This window comes from Sitophilus oryzae, unplaced genomic scaffold (genome assembly GCF_002938485.1).
Source record: "Sitophilus oryzae breed Bouriz unplaced genomic scaffold, Soryzae_2.0 scaffold_179_pilon_pilon, whole genome shotgun sequence".
NCBI lineage: Eukaryota > Metazoa > Arthropoda > Insecta > Coleoptera > Curculionidae > Sitophilus > Sitophilus oryzae.
The window spans coordinates 9,763,156-9,778,980 of NW_022146501.1; the positions used below are offsets into that span (position 1 = coordinate 9,763,156).

Below are 15,825 nucleotides of genomic sequence, written 5' to 3' on the forward strand. Positions count from 1 at the left end.
TTTTTATTTATTAATTTATTTCTGTTATTCTCAAAACCACTTTAATGATTTCCTAGGATTATGTAAAATAATCGGAAAGGACTTAAAAAAATGCAATAAAATGGAAATTACATATTCCATTTAAAAAAATTACTCGCCCGCCCACACTTTTTTGATCCCTGTACAAAATACAGGGTTAGTCTTAAATAAGTGCAAATATTTTTAGGGGTGGTATATGTCGTCTAAATTAACACGTCTAGGAGGTTTTTTCCGCAAAAAAAAATGTTGAAAATCGTGCATTTTCTTTTAAATTTTCCTGTATATTTTAGAAAAACTTTTTAGAACTGCCTTTTTAGAACACCGCAAACTTTACCACGGTATAATTTCTTAATCTCTGATTTTGCCATGATTAGGGCTTTACTCTATGGTTACGGCACTTAAAAAGGAAGCAAATACAGAAAAAATCCTGTGGCTCTCAATTTTTTTTTTAAATAATTTTTTTTTTTCAAACTTAATTAACTCGGTTATTTTGGACTTTTTTGAAAAATAAAATTTTCCAAAAGTATTTTTGGAACACCCTGTATATAATTTTTGATAAAGACAATTTCTTTTCATTAATGATATCCTTAAAACACTATTACTATTAACGCTCGTTAAATAAACAATACTTAATACAAATCGCCCATTTATCTCGGATAACACATTCCAAATCAATTCGCCCAAGATTTTTTTAAAGATTTTTAATAGGTCTGATTTGGCAACGTCGAGAAATTGTTTAGCGGGACCGCCATTCACAATTTAGCATAATACAAATCGGCGCAGCCGCCGTGAAAACTATTTTACAATTAATAGGAAAAAGAATTTGTCTATTTTACATTCGCGATATGAGAGAAACATAACACTTTCAGCTACAACTATAAGTTCAAATGTCATTTAGATTAAAATTCTTTCATGAATAATAGCTAAACAACATAATTATTTGATAGTATCTATTTTCCAATTATGTATTATAACATTATTTAATATAAAATTGTTATCTAATTTTAATTAGAAAAAAATACCTTTATTTTAAAATCCAGTTCAAACAGGCAGGTAGTATAATAAATTCTAAAATTTAAAAGAAATTAAATCATTTCAGTTTTTTATTACAACTTCCGGAATCTTAAATTTTTAAATAAAAATAAATGTGCGATATGCAACCAACGAAATAGATGAAGAATATATTTGATTTTAAAATATTTAGAAATATTGGAATTAAAATAAATAGTACAGGTAATCAAAATTTAATTAAAAGTATTAGAAATATATTATTTCTTTTTAAAAATGGTATAATTTGAAATATCAAATAAATTTTATGTACAATTTTTAACTGTTATCATTTAAAAGAGTATATTTTTTCAATAAATAAATATATGGAGTACTGAAAAACATACCCAAGGACTTTCAATAACACCAGAGGGCCAAGGATGGGCCAAGGGACCAGGGAATATTTTTTAATAATTAATTATAAAATAAATGAATCAAAACGGGAGATCAATAATTTTATCTTCTGTTTTAATGGTTGCATATATAGCTAAATAAAAGACAATAAAAATAAAGGTGTTTAAATTTATTTGCTTTGCCTTTAAAGCAAAGGGAAATAATGGCATATTATCAGAATAAAGTGTTATTAGGATTCGAGGATGATCCGATAACTGAGAAAAATAAGGGACAAGTAAATTATACCACAAATAAAATCGGAGGAGAGCCTGTAAGTAAACATAACCCAGATTTGCTTTTTTAAGTAATTTAAAATTCGAAAATGTAAACATTTAATACCTAATGTGAGGTAATAATTGTAATTTTAGTTATTATATGAGTGTACAATATACATTTAATTCATTCTGAGCCATTATCCTTAGTGTGATGTGTTCTATTTCATATTTTTAGGACTTGCCTGTGAGTATTCCCAAACTTGATAAGTTTCTTACTTGTAAGTTGTGCCAGTTGCCACTTAAGTTAGTAGTTCAAGTGTACGCACCTTTAGAAGGCTCTAGGTACCACCGTACCCTGTACTTATTCGCCTGCATTCACCCTAATTGCTGGAATCATAGTGAAAGGTAAAGATTCTCTAATACTCTTTAAAAGTCTGTATTTTTTATTTACTTTGTAGCTGGAAATGTTTCCGGGTAGAAGTAGAAGAATCTTTTGCTTTAGATACACAAAAACCCACTGCTGGAGGTATAAAATTTGAGAGTACTGATTGGTGTACTGAAGCAGACGATTGGGGAGATACAAATGATAATAATGCATTTTTGCGTAAGTTAAATAAGTTTTTTAAACATTGTTCTAGCTTGCTTTTATGTTGTATCATGTTTCAGCTGAAGAAAACTGCAATATGATCACAAATTTTATTGAAAAAAATTCAGATGACGAAGAAAGTGGTAGTTTGGAAGACTCAGTCTCTTCAAATTTGAACAGTTTATCAATTGATGAGAGAAATGCCAATAATGGCGCATACGGTAAGTGGCATAAATAAAATTCAATTAATAATAAACAAAAACAGTATTTATTAACAAAGATATGGGAGCAGTATAACAATATTAAAACAAAAAATATAACAAAGGTACTTCGAACACTGTATGATCCAGAAAAAAACAGTGACACAGTGGCCTTTAAAATGAGAATCATGATAATTTTTGTCAGATCAACCCTAGAGACTTCATTTATTAAAAATTGACATAAAAAAATTAATAGTCAACATTTTTTCAAACTATTTTAATGCTGCAAGTTTGAACCACACCCTAGTAACATACTCTATAGTTTCTGACAATGTTTTGTCAATTTTTAATAACTGACACTTCAGATTGATCCCCAGAAATTCATTGTCAATTGGCATTTCTATGCCTACTTTGATGCCATTTATTTTATATCACATGGGGAACTTGAATAAAAATAAACCAAAAAACTTAAAAATAGTATCTTTTTGCTTAGATTTAAACACAAAATATGTAACTATTTACATTGGTCATCTAAATTTTGAATCTAGACATTTTTATTGTATTTTAATAACATATGAGAGATGTTCTCGTAAGTAACAAATGTAATCATGGTTGCCGGAGTTACTCTCAACAAGTTAGTGCCCATACCTTTGTAGAATCCTCGCCAACCTTCAAACTTCCAAGTTCTCTTAACACAGTCAACAGCCCCATCATAGGAATATAGTTGATTTTGTAATCGCGCCCTTATCACTTGATAGGGATAAGTTGTTATCACTGCTACTATTTTAGATACAGCAGAAAACAGTAAATATTCTAGAGTTCCTAAAAAAAATATAGTTGATCACACTATTACAATAAAATGGCAGTCTGTGCAATTGTTTCATTGTCACCCCATAATATTATTACCTAATTTACTACTAATAGGTTTATTATAAAAATATTGATACTGATTCTTTATTTCTTCATACACCATGAATTGAACAGCCCCATGTGACACACCAAAAACTCCAGGCAAGATACCTCGATAATAACCAACGATACCTTCAGATTTGTATATTTTTGATAAACAATCTATAGTGCCGTTGTATTTTTGGTTTTCGCCAACTTGAAGACATAATCTTAAATTAAATAAAGCATAAACATAATTAAAAATACAAAATCTGTGAAAATTAACCTGGTTTTTACAACCCAGATCGGATTTGTTACAAATAAGGTAACCAAACCTGATTGACTAGCCGCTAGCAAGTGGTAACCTGGTCCTAGGGGTGTATTAACATTTCCGCCTTGTATAAAGTTCTTTATCGAGTTGTAAAACAGGAAATACAGCCCCCAAGAGGCTCCGGCACCCCAAACGTTCGGAGTTACGCCTCTGTAAAGCCCTCTGAAGCCTTCCATTCGGTAGATGGTTGAAAAGGCATTCCATATTCCTGAATATTTTGGGGTTGAATGTATACCGTCGTTTACAGCGAACCTAATCTTCACTACGTCCATAGGATGCAAAATAAGGGTTGAAGTAACTCCTGCAGTCGTGCCTGCGATCAAATGTTCGTATTTTACATGATCGGCTAATTTTAGTTCTTTCTTTGGTGGGGTTGGTTTGTTTACTAAACTGCTCATATTAGTATCCTGATGGGTACTTATTTATGTATATCTAGCACTCATGGTATTTATTTCTTAAGTTAAAATTACATTTTTATAATGATTCATTTTCAGTTTTCAATCGGTTTCGATTTTATCTTTTGAGGTTAACTTTTTGTAATCAGAAATCATTGCAGGGTTGCCAAGATTACTTTCAAGTAAATCCAGATTTTTTTTGGCACGTTTTTTATGATTTTAAATTTAAAAGGTGTGTTTTTCTATTGGAGTAAAATTAAAGCAATATTTCTATTGTATTACATTTTTCTTTAAATACTGGAGGAAATAGAGATCGTTTTTTGTGTTTGAATTGAAATTGAGATTTTTCAAATAGTAATTTTTTGCGATCTGACAACATTGGTCATGTGGATTTGACATTTCGTAATAAAATATTTGAACTCTTGAACTGAACAAAAATAATTGATTTATTTTTAACAATAATTCAGCTATTTATATTTTAATTTTAAGTGATGTAAATAACATACAAACAACAATATTTTTTATTGTAGAAGTAATTTTATGCTACAATAAAGTTAAGATTTAATATCTATTGGGTTCTGAAAGAAAAAGATGATCAAGTAGGCAGGAACATAAAAAAAATGATCTTTGATTATTTTAGTTTTTAATGAATAAAATAATTGAAATTTTTGAAATATTTATACTTATATAATATGATATTGTTTAGTGTTTATTTCTATTAATAAGGCAGTTCGAAGAATTAGTAAATTTAAGTTAGTTTCTTAAATTTTTAAAAAGCGTTTTTTTTCTCCTTAAAAAACAAATTTATGTTTTTTATTTTAAAAGTGGTTTTAGGTTATAACCATGCTGAAATTTAATGTTTCGTTTTATTTTATCAAAGAAAATGATTATTTAAGCCTTTATTTACCGTTTTCAATGGTTAAAATGCTGTAAAATTTTAAGTAAATCTATTACTGCCTTAAATAAATAGTAGATTACACTAAAATTTCACAAGTCTTCGGTAGTATAGTGGTAAGTATCCCCGCCTGTCACGCGGGAGACCCGGGTTCGATTCCCGGCCGGAGAGTAACTTTTTTATTTTTTTTTTAACTTTTTTTATTAAAAAATACATTGCCTAGGTGGTGCAGTGGGTAGACTCCACTCCCCAGGCGCTACAGCCGAGATCGAGGGCAACGAAGTGGAAGTCATCACTGTAGATACTCCCACTGTTCCAAAAGTGAATTTGGCCGCTATTTTGAATGAAGCTCCACAATTACCAGAGGCTGTTAGTAGAGAAAAAAATGTTTCGTTTTTACCGTACTTTATGTCGGTTTGGGACGAAGATGACGCATGCGTAAGTAGCAAACTTATGTTCTATTTTTTATTATTCAGGATGTCCTACAAGTGTGAATAAATTCAATTGATATAGCAAAAATACACATATTAAATCTTAAACTTTAGAAATGTATTAATTTTTGTTTGCTATTTAGTTAAAATATTACTTCCGGTTTTACCGGAACTAGATCTTAACTTTGTTATTTTAAATACAACACCCTGTATATTATTACAGTTTAAGATTCCAAGTTAAATTCTAAACATACTTTTTATATGATTTCTCTGACCTTTCTCTATGTGTAGTTTTTTCAATACTATGCCATCGAAAAAAAAAACGGCGTCAAAGACGGCTCATAATTTTGGCGAGGTCAAGCCCTAGACGCCATTTACTTGGTTCGTGCTCTTCTTTATTTTTATATTGAGTAAAAATTATTTTTAAATGGTGTAGTTTAAAATTCGAGAAAAAAGATTTTTTTGGAAATAGATTTCTGTGTCTGAAAACGTTCTATTCTTTTTTAATCTTTCTGTAATTAGTGTTAATTTTTAGACTATTTATAATATAGTAAATGACGTCTAGAGCTTGACCTCGCCAAAATTCTTACCGATTGCCATTTCTCAGCCATCTCTGATGCCGTTTTTTTTCGATCATATGATACATTTTTTAAATATCCGTTTTTGAATGCCTTTCAATTCTTAATTTGATTTATGTTGCCTTTTATTTTTGTAGATGGTTTATTTAATATGTGATATGAATTTTTAATAAATAATACAATAATACCGTATGATCGAAAAAAAATGGCGTCCAGTTGGCTTGGAAATGACAATCGATGACATTTCCCATATAATTTTACATATAAAATGACAGCGATCTTCATTACATATCCATTGCTGACGCCATTTTTATTCGATCATACGGTATAATATTAAGTATTATCCACAAAAAAAATGTGTGTCGTCCAGTTGGCTTGGAAATGACGATCATTGAAATTCCGCATATAATTTTACATACAAAATGACAGAGACTTCATTTCAAAGCCATCTCTGACGCCTTTTTTTCGATCGTATAGTATTTTGTCCAAATTTTTTCTACTATCACAATTTTTGCTTTTTTTTCTTATTGCTGGGGTGGACGAATTTTAAGAAAGAGTCATAATTTTTACGTATGCAACTTTAGTAAAATCAAAAATTGATTTTGATTTTTTTTATAATTTTTGACACATTTTATCGGAAAAGTTTGAATATCGTCAAAAATATCATAACCACTGTTAAATAACAATGCTTTATTTTTTTTTATTTAGTCAGATAATAAAAAATATATATTCTTACTTCTTGTTTCATTTTAAAAAATTGGCGCTGGAAGGCACGTATAGCCGCCCATACTAAAATATGTTTATAAAAAGTTGGTAGGCAGTTCTTTTAGTTTCAAAGTAAAGGAATTTTTCCAATTTTTTTTATCTCAAAAACTGCGACTTTGACTGATTTTGATGTTATTACAAATTTTGTTGCAAATATTATTCCTAATCTTAAATTGAAAACCGCGTTTTGCTAGCTACTGTAATTTTGGAGTTACGATTTTTAAAATTTTTTAACCCCCTCCCATACCCCCTTAGCAATCTCCCACCCTCACTAATGGCCAGATTCTCGGATGCCACAGTATTTTTGTGCCAAATTTGGTTAAAATCGGTTTAGCTGTTTTTGAGTTATCGTGTTACATACGGACAGACAGACAGACGAACATACAGACAGACAGACACCTGAAAATATTTTGTATTTAGGCCATTTATGACCCAAATAACTCATTTTGAGTGAAATTAAAAAAACTTTTTTTTGTCGATCTTAATAGCCTACCAAACCTATTGGTATGGTCGGCTAAAAAATTATGTGTGCACTATATGCGGATATTTGAAGTTAAATTTCTTACTAACAGCTATTAAATTGATGGATTTGAATGACACGTTTGAAAAAGTGTAGTTTGAAATGTTGAAAGAGTAATAAATTAAAAATATATTTTTTACTCGTAAAAAATAGCTTTTTACGTGTAACAAATAGTTTTTTTACGTGTGAAAATTAGTTTTTTACTTGTAACAAACAGTTTTATACGCGTGAAAAATAGGTTTTACGCGTGAAAAATAGGTTTTACTTGTAACAAATAGTTTTTTTACGTGTGAAAATTAGTTTTTTACTTGTAACAAACAGTTTTATACGTGTTAAAAATAGTTCTTTACGCGTAAAAAATAGTTTTTTACGCGTAAAATAGTTTTTACGCGTGAAAAATAGGTTTTTCTTGTAACAAATAGTTTTTTTACGTGTGAAAATTAGTTTTTTACTTGTAACAAACAGTTTTATACGCGTTAAAAATAGTTTTTTACGCGTAAAAAATAGTTTTTTACGCATGAAAAATAGGTTTTACAGATTTTTTTAGAAAATAGGTTTAACAAATAGTTTTTTACGTGTGAAAATTAGTTTTTTACTTGTAACAAACAGTTTTATACGTGTTAAAAATAGTTTTTTACGCGTAAAAAATAGTTTTTTACGCGTAAAATAGTTTTTACGCGTAAAATAGTTTTTACGCGTGAAAAATAGGTTTTACTTGTAACAAATAGTTTTTTTACGTGTGAAAATTAGTTTTTTACTTGTAACAAACAGTTTTATACGCGTTAAAAATGTTCTTTACGCGTAAAAAATAGTTTTTGTACGCGTGAAAAATAGGTTTTACTTGTAACAAATAGTTTTTTTACGTGTGAAAATTAGTTTTTTACTTGTAACAAACAGTTTTATACATGTTAAAAATAGTTTTTACGCGTAAAAAATAGTTTTTTACGCGTAAAATAGTTTTTACGCGTGAAAAATAGGTTTTACTTGTAACAAATAGTTTTTTTACGTGTGAAAATTAGTTTTTTACTTGTATCAAACAGTTTTATCCGCGTTAAAAATAGTTTTTTACGCGTAAAAAATAGTTTTTTACGCGTAAAAATAGTTTTTACGCGTGAAAAATAGGTTTTACTTGTAACAAATAGTTTTTTTACGTGTGAAAATTAGTTTTTACTTGTAACAAACAGTTTTACACGCGTTAAAAATGTTCTTTACGCGTAAAAAATAGTTTTTTACGCGTTAAAAATAGTTTTTACGCGTGAAAAATAGGTTTTACTTGTAACAAATAGTTTTTTTACGTGTGAAAATTGGTTTTTTACTTGTAACAAATAGTTTTATACGCGTTAAGAATAGTTTTTTACGCGTAAAAAACAGTTTTTTACGCGTAAAAACAGTTTTTACGCGTGAAAAATAGTTTTTACTTGTAACAAATAGTTTTTTACGCGTGAAAAATAGTTTTTACTTGTAACAAATATTTTTTTCCGCGTGAAAATTAGTTTTTTTACGTGTAATAAATAGTTTTATACTAATAAATAATAAATAATTTGATTCACTCTCACGAAATTTGCATTAAAATATCAATATTTTTGATAAAGACGTGGACTGCTCACAAATACACGTCGCGTCACTACGTATTTCTGAGCCGTTACCACTAGCTCGTGTGTCACGGCCGTCTCGCTATCTCGTGTGTCAGGGCCTTGAATCTTTACTTCCACCGCGCGGAAAGAAGTGTTACTTCAAAAAAGGCGATTTCTGTGTTTAATATCTCAATAGGGAGATAATGTTAACATATCGGGTTTTGCCTTAGTACCACAGATTTTCTCCTTAATTAATTTTCTGTATACACATAGGGTGATTCAAAAAAATATTTTTTTATGTTCTTGCACACAGGTTGAAAAGTTTCAATTTGACGTAAAAAGATACCGCTTAAAATTTGAGCCCTTAATATTAAGACTGCCCACATCACGTTTTTCTATTTTCCATAAGAATATCATGGTACAATTTTGTTCTGCACCTTATGAATTTTATTTTAGTAGAGAATTGAACGTTCAACAATAAAGGTCTCTTCTGATTTTTCGAGAAACCTAATAGTTTAAGAGTTATTTGAGGCCAAAGGTCAATTCATCGCAAATTTTAAGGTTTTTGATGCATTACAGCAAATTTAATGGTTTTATTGGCACAAATCACCCAAAAATTCATGTTTATCTTAAATTTAGTTGTCTCTACAAAATAATCTTTTTTATGACACATGACAGGCTAGCAATAAAATTCATGAGGTGCAGAACAACATTTTTCCATGGTATTCTTATGGAAAATGGAAAAACGTGATGTGGGCAGTCTTAATATTAATATTAAGGGCTCAAATTTTAAGGGGTATCTTTTTGCGTCAAATTGAAACTTTTGAGCCTGTTTGCAAGAATTTTTTTTTTGAATCACCCTAATACAGATTGTCTAAATATTCGGTGGACATCTTTGAATAAGAAGACTAAGGAAGGAGCATAATGCTATCCATGTATTCATGCATGGTGGGCGGAAAAGCCACCATAAAAGCTCTCTAGGGTGGGGATTCTTGACAGTTCTGTTTGACGATTCATTTGACACATTTGAATTTGATTTGAAATTTTGTGGATTTCTCAGTCTTTGCGGAGCTTATTTTATGTTATTTATTATTTATTCTACTACTGATAGTTGTATAAGGGTAGTAAATCTAGATGGAAATTGTGGCAGAACTTAAATTAACAGTGACATTATCGCGATTTATCGAAAAAGACTCTAAAATAGTTGGTTGTGTAGCGTGCGGTAGATCTCGGCAAAAATTGAGTGAAATAATGGAACAACTTTTCGCTAGTAAGTGACTATATAATATACATACGTGTAGTAAACCGATCATTTATGAAATTCACTTAAATTAACTAAATTATGTATTTTCTTGCATTTTAGCTTTTATTTACTACTTGTCAAAGATCAGATGTCAAAGAATTTTGATACGTTAATTTGACTTACCTGCTTCAGTAGCGTATCGGATGTTTGTGTTAATAAATACTTATTATAACTTATCTATTTTTATTAGAATTATATATTTTTATAACAATTTTAATAACTACCAACATTTATTCACAACGTAAAATAAAATAACAAATTATTGAGCCTACCCCACACCTACCCTACATCATAGTTTTACATTTTTTAAATAAAATTAGAACGGCACTGATAAACCGGAATTTAAGTCGGCCATATTTAAGGCCCATCGCGGTGTACCTAAGATTTTTGATATGCTCCTTCCTTAATCTTCTTATTCAAAGGTGGACATAGAACATGCATAGAACTACTACTTATTTTTGGATTCAATATAAGTTCATTGGACACAATTTACCTTTTACCTCTTAAAAAAGTGCTTAGTTTGTCCGTTAGAGGGCATGACACTTTACAAAAATAAACACATTATTTAAGATTTTTTAAGAATCGATATTCCGATTTGAATGGGATTCATCGATCAAAGTCGATTTTTATTGATTTTTTTTGGCAATTTTTAGAGTAATTCTTCTGGTTCAGTTGGCGACAATCATGTAAAAGAGCTATTGACAAATTACCAACAGGCTAATGGCGATTTTAGTGAATCAGAAGGTCACCAAAGAAGGACTAATAACAGTGGAGGTAAATTAAAACACTAATCATCAATAAATAAAATAATAACACACAAAATGACCTGATAGTGCCAAAAATTTCACACATTTTTTCTTATTTAAATCAGAAGTATAGTTTATTTAATGAGTAAACTACCTAAAAATATTCTTAATAAAATTTTATACCTATATATTTACCTAAAATATAAATATCATACAAGATACTTTTAAGATTACAGTAAAAATACAAAATTATCCAATACTGATCTCTTTAGAGCCTTAAACCTTTTTGTTCCAATATTCTATTTCATATAATTTTATTTTAGCTATTTATTCATTTTTGTTAATATTTTTTAGTATCTGGCGAGGGTGATCTTAATTTAGCAATGGAAGAATACGAGCAAGCCAAACCCGCCCATGGAGACATGAGATCTCATCATTTCATCTCGAAAATTCAATCAAATCCTGGCCAAATCCTAAGGTAAAAAGTAATTAATTTTTATATACTTACAGGGTGTTTCAAAAAACATGTACCATCTCTCGTGGAGAGATTCTTCCCGTAAAAATAAAATTTATTTTTCATATCAATATAGGTCCGATTTTGCTTTGTTTCGTAGCTACAGGGTGTTAAAGACTTAATAGGCTTTCGATTTGTTATAATTTTCTTCCAAGTACTTTTAGTGATTCGAATGAAATTTTGAGGGTAAAAGTTACTATAGGTGCTACATATTTAATGCTAAAAAAGTGTCGATAAATTCTTCAGGGACGTACATATGGGTAATCACTGGAAACAAAAAAAAACATGTGCACTACTGACTTTTTTTCTTTTGATATCGAAATTGTGTAGACCGTTTAATGTCAATTAAAAGTTATCTCTAGATATTTTGTCGAATTTGGCCTCCTTGATGAGATAAACGCAATTTTATTAATTACCGTATGTAAAATTAAAATAAAAATAAAATTAATAAATTGTATATTTTACCTAATTTATTATTAAAAATTATTACTATTAGTTCAGCCTACAGCAATTTCAAATAAAAAAATAGTGTTATTTAAGATAATTACAAAAAAAAACTAATTTTAAAAAGTTTTAACAGTTTAGTAACTCTAAAACTGCATTTGCAGAAACTGAAATGCAAACGCATTTTATAGAACTGCAAATGCATTTTATAGAAACTTTTTTTCATATTTTTTGATGAGGAATCAATGAGTAGTTATTTAAAACTTTCGCAAGTTATTGATATTAATTTTTTTTAAAGGTTGCTATTAGACTTGAATCAAGACAAATTAATAAAATGGCAGTTATCTCATCCAGGAGTCCGAAATCAACAAAAAATCAAGACACAACTTTTAATCGGCATTAAACTGCTTACACTATTTTGCTAACAAGAGAAAAAAAAGTCAGTGACGTACATGCTTTTTTTAGAAAAATATTCCAGTGATAACCCATATGCACGTCCCTGGGGAATATGTCGACACTTTTTTAGCATTAAAATATGTCACATTTATAGTAACTTTACCCTCAAAATTTCATTCAAAACGCTAAAAGGACTTGAAAGAAAATTATAATAAATGAAAAAAATATTAAGACTTTAACACCCTGTAGCTACGAAACAAAGCAGAATCGGACCTATGTTGATATAAAAAATAAATCTTATTTTTACGTGCACAATCTCCCCACGAGGGATGGCACATGTTTTTTGAAACACCCTGTATACAGTATATCCTCTGATTATCTTTACAAGAGGAAAAACTTTTTTGCTTTAACATTTTGGGAAAAATGCACTCTTTGTAAAAATTTTTGCTTGTTTTATAATTGTTAATCCCTTTTATACTTTTCAAAATTTCTTTTTTTTGAATGGTTAGAGTTTACTAAATAATGGACTTTATGCTTTATGGTAGCTTTTATTTTTTAATAGTTTTACAAGTAAAATCTACATAACTATCAATATAGGTACGATCGTGGAGGTACTCCACTATTTCTACACTCCCTTCAAGAACCCTTGAAGTACTGCCAACATTGTCAAGGAGATTTGACGTTCGAGTTTCAACTGGTACCGACGATTATATCCAAACTTTGGCTAGTTTGCGATACCACCCAGCAAACTAGGCTAGATTTTGGTACTGTGCTGGTTTATACCTGTAAGAAGAGCTGTTGGTCTAGCAATGATTATTTTAAGGAAGAAATTGTTTTTGTACAGAGGGAAAATTTGTAATGATATTTATTTTTATTTGTTTTTATGCTTTATTGATATTTGTTGTTTTGGTTTTATAGAAATATACTTTTTATTTTTCTGTTACATTATTTTATTTTAGTTTTTAGGTTCCATTGATGTAACGCTTAAAATTATATTTATTCATTTTTTAGTTGATTATTCTTTATATTAAATACGACTTTTAAGTTCATATTTTTCTGAAATATGTTAAATAAATAAGAAAAAACTTCTGATATACCGCCAAAAGCACTTTAATACCTAATTTTAGCGATATTAATACTTAAAATAAATATGGATTAGTAGTTAAATGTACGATATGATTGAAAAAAAGTGACGTCACAGTGACCTTTTAAAAATTCATTACTGATAATCTTTGTTTACTATAGTATTATTTATTAAAAATTAACATAAAAACTTGTCAACAGTTAATAGTCTAAGAGCTAGCAACGTTTTCGAGAAAGATTTTAAAACGTCTGGCTCTTTGACTATGCCTCTGGAACAGCATACTGGCTGGCTGCCGATACCCGTTGTGTTCACTACTGCGCATCGAAAGAAGATCCTATATTTTTTATTAATTTAGTCCTATAAATTCTAGTATTGAATATAAATCTAGCATGTCTCCATAGCGCAGTGCGTAGAGTTTCCGACTACGAACCGATGATTTAGAGTTCGAATCAGGTCAGGACAAAGACTTATTTATTTTATTTTCGTTCATATTCTGATAGTAAAGTATTAAATAAATCTGGCGATTAAAAAAAACAAATATTAATACTTTACTATCAGAATATAAACGAAAATAAAATAAAATGTCTTTGTCCTGGCCAGGATTCGAACTCTGAATCATCGGTTCGTGGTCGGAAACTCTACGCACTGCGCTATGGAGACATGTTCGATTTATATACAATACTAGAATTTAAAGGACTAATAAAAATATAGGATCTTCTTTCAATGCGCAGTAGAGAACGCAACGTTTACCAGGAGCCAGACGGGCCGCATGGTGTTCCAGAGAGCATAGTAATAAAAGATATATCAAAGAGCCAGACGTCTTAAAATACTTGTTTTTCCGACGTTGCTAGCTCTCCTACTATAATAAACTAGAGGAAAAAAGTAAGAATTAAAAAGTTTTAAGACAAATGAGTTATTTACACACAAATCCATTCTGTAAAAATCTTTGTTGTTGATTGTATCTGAAAACTTTTGACTTTTTCTGAATTAAATATAAAAGATTTTGACGATTTTATGGTAATTTTAATAATCGACACTAGGACCACAGCCTATTTCTTAGACAGCTAGTCGATTTCACTAGTTAGGTAGGTACGCAGAGTTTCATGTACAATGTCTCAAATAAAAAATCAATTTTTCTGTTGATAACTCTTAAATTATTAATTTAAAAAAAAATTATACTTAAACCATTAAATTCTACGTAAAAAGGTGCTTTGGAAATGTTTTCATAAAAATACAAATTTCTTCATAGCAAAAAAGTTACAGCGATTTGTTAAAAATGCACATTTTTGAAAAACACCCGGTAACTCCGAAACGGTATCAGATATCAATGTGCGGTTTTCACCATCATGTTTTTGACAAAAATTGAGCTCCAGACACCGATATTAGTTTTTGTCTATCTCCTATAGAAAAGGTTGTTTTTTTAATTTGACCCACTTTGTACATAATCTAGTAAGTCGACTGGCTGTCTAATGAAAGGGCTGTGCTAATAACGCCAGAAGGTATGCAACCAACAATACATAGAGTCCTAAGGATTTTCTGCTTCTGTTTGCTTGCTTAATTTCAGTATTTTCAACCCTAAGCATAGTTAACATAAGGACGATAATAGAATGGTATTAATCTATTATTTTATTTTCAAGGATTTAAATGCAGTTATTTCAAAAAATGATCTAGATTGGATCATTTTTTCACCAAAAAATATACGATATGAAAAAAAAACGGCGTCAATTTAGTCTAAACTAAAAATTATTATAGTTGAAGTTAAAATCTGTTTCATTATTGTTTTCAAAATATCTTTTGTCGTGATTTCGCTGACTATGATTTAATTAATGTTTATACAATACGATCGAAAAAAAAAACGGCGTCAGCGATGGCTATCAAATTAAGATCGCTGTTATTTTATATGTAAAATTATATGGGGATAATGTCATCGATCGTCATTTCCAAGTTTTCGACCCATATCAACAACTCCTACAAATACCTGGTATTATATAGGAGTTGTTGCCCATATGGGTGCCGTTTTTTTTTCGATCATTAGAGTTTGTTGTAAGTTTATTATTTATTATACTGAAAGATATCTAGGTATTTCACCATTTAAAAAGAAAAGTAAAAAATAATAGTTTTTAGGTAAAATTAATTTTTTAATCGATTTAATTCTTACCCTTAAAAATATTTTTAACACATTTTTACCATTTGATCTCAAAATATTGAGGAATCTGAATAATAGTAAAGCTATTATTATAATAGGACTATACTTTTTCGTAGTTCTCGACAAATAAGAAATCTGTGTAATTCCATAGTTAAAAAATACGTAAAATATAGAAAACTTGTAATTTTACCGCCCAAAAACACTGAAAGAACGATAATATTGTAGCGCATCAACGAATAAAAGAATAAAACACTCTTTAAAATAGTCTTGCTTATTATTTATCCCTCCTGAAAGGTTTACACTTAATCCCTTATCTTATCAGAACAGTTTTGAGTTATTTTTAGTTAACAATATCC

The 15,825-nt window shown here is 29.4% G+C and overlaps 2 protein-coding genes and 1 non-coding gene across 3 annotated transcripts; 2 read left to right on the forward strand and 1 right to left on the reverse strand.

Moving 5' to 3' along the window:
- The first annotated feature begins 1,534 nt into the window (after positions 1 to 1,534).
- LOC115882664 (programmed cell death protein 2-like) lies at positions 1,535 to 13,181 on the forward strand. Its single transcript, XM_030900856.1, has 8 exons — positions 1,535 to 1,729; positions 1,909 to 2,078; positions 2,132 to 2,277; positions 2,340 to 2,480; positions 5,192 to 5,406; positions 10,793 to 10,913; positions 11,240 to 11,363; positions 12,837 to 13,181. Exons 1-8 carry the CDS (start codon positions 1,622 to 1,624, stop codon positions 13,096 to 13,098), a joined length of 1,287 nt encoding a protein of 428 aa, XP_030756716.1. The 5' UTR covers positions 1,535 to 1,621; the 3' UTR covers positions 13,099 to 13,181.
- On the reverse strand, positions 2,924 to 4,227 carry LOC115882665 (mitochondrial folate transporter/carrier-like). Its single transcript, XM_030900857.1, has 3 exons — positions 3,634 to 4,227; positions 3,366 to 3,577; positions 2,924 to 3,281 (listed from the first exon to the last, which is right to left on the reverse strand). Exons 1-3 carry the CDS (start codon positions 4,074 to 4,076, stop codon positions 3,004 to 3,006), a joined length of 933 nt encoding a protein of 310 aa, XP_030756717.1. The 5' UTR covers positions 4,077 to 4,227; the 3' UTR covers positions 2,924 to 3,003.
- On the forward strand, positions 5,068 to 5,139 carry Trnad-guc. The gene has a single exon. It is a non-coding gene; the product is annotated as a tRNA-Asp (tRNA).
- Positions 13,182 to 15,825: the final 2,644 nt, after the last annotated feature.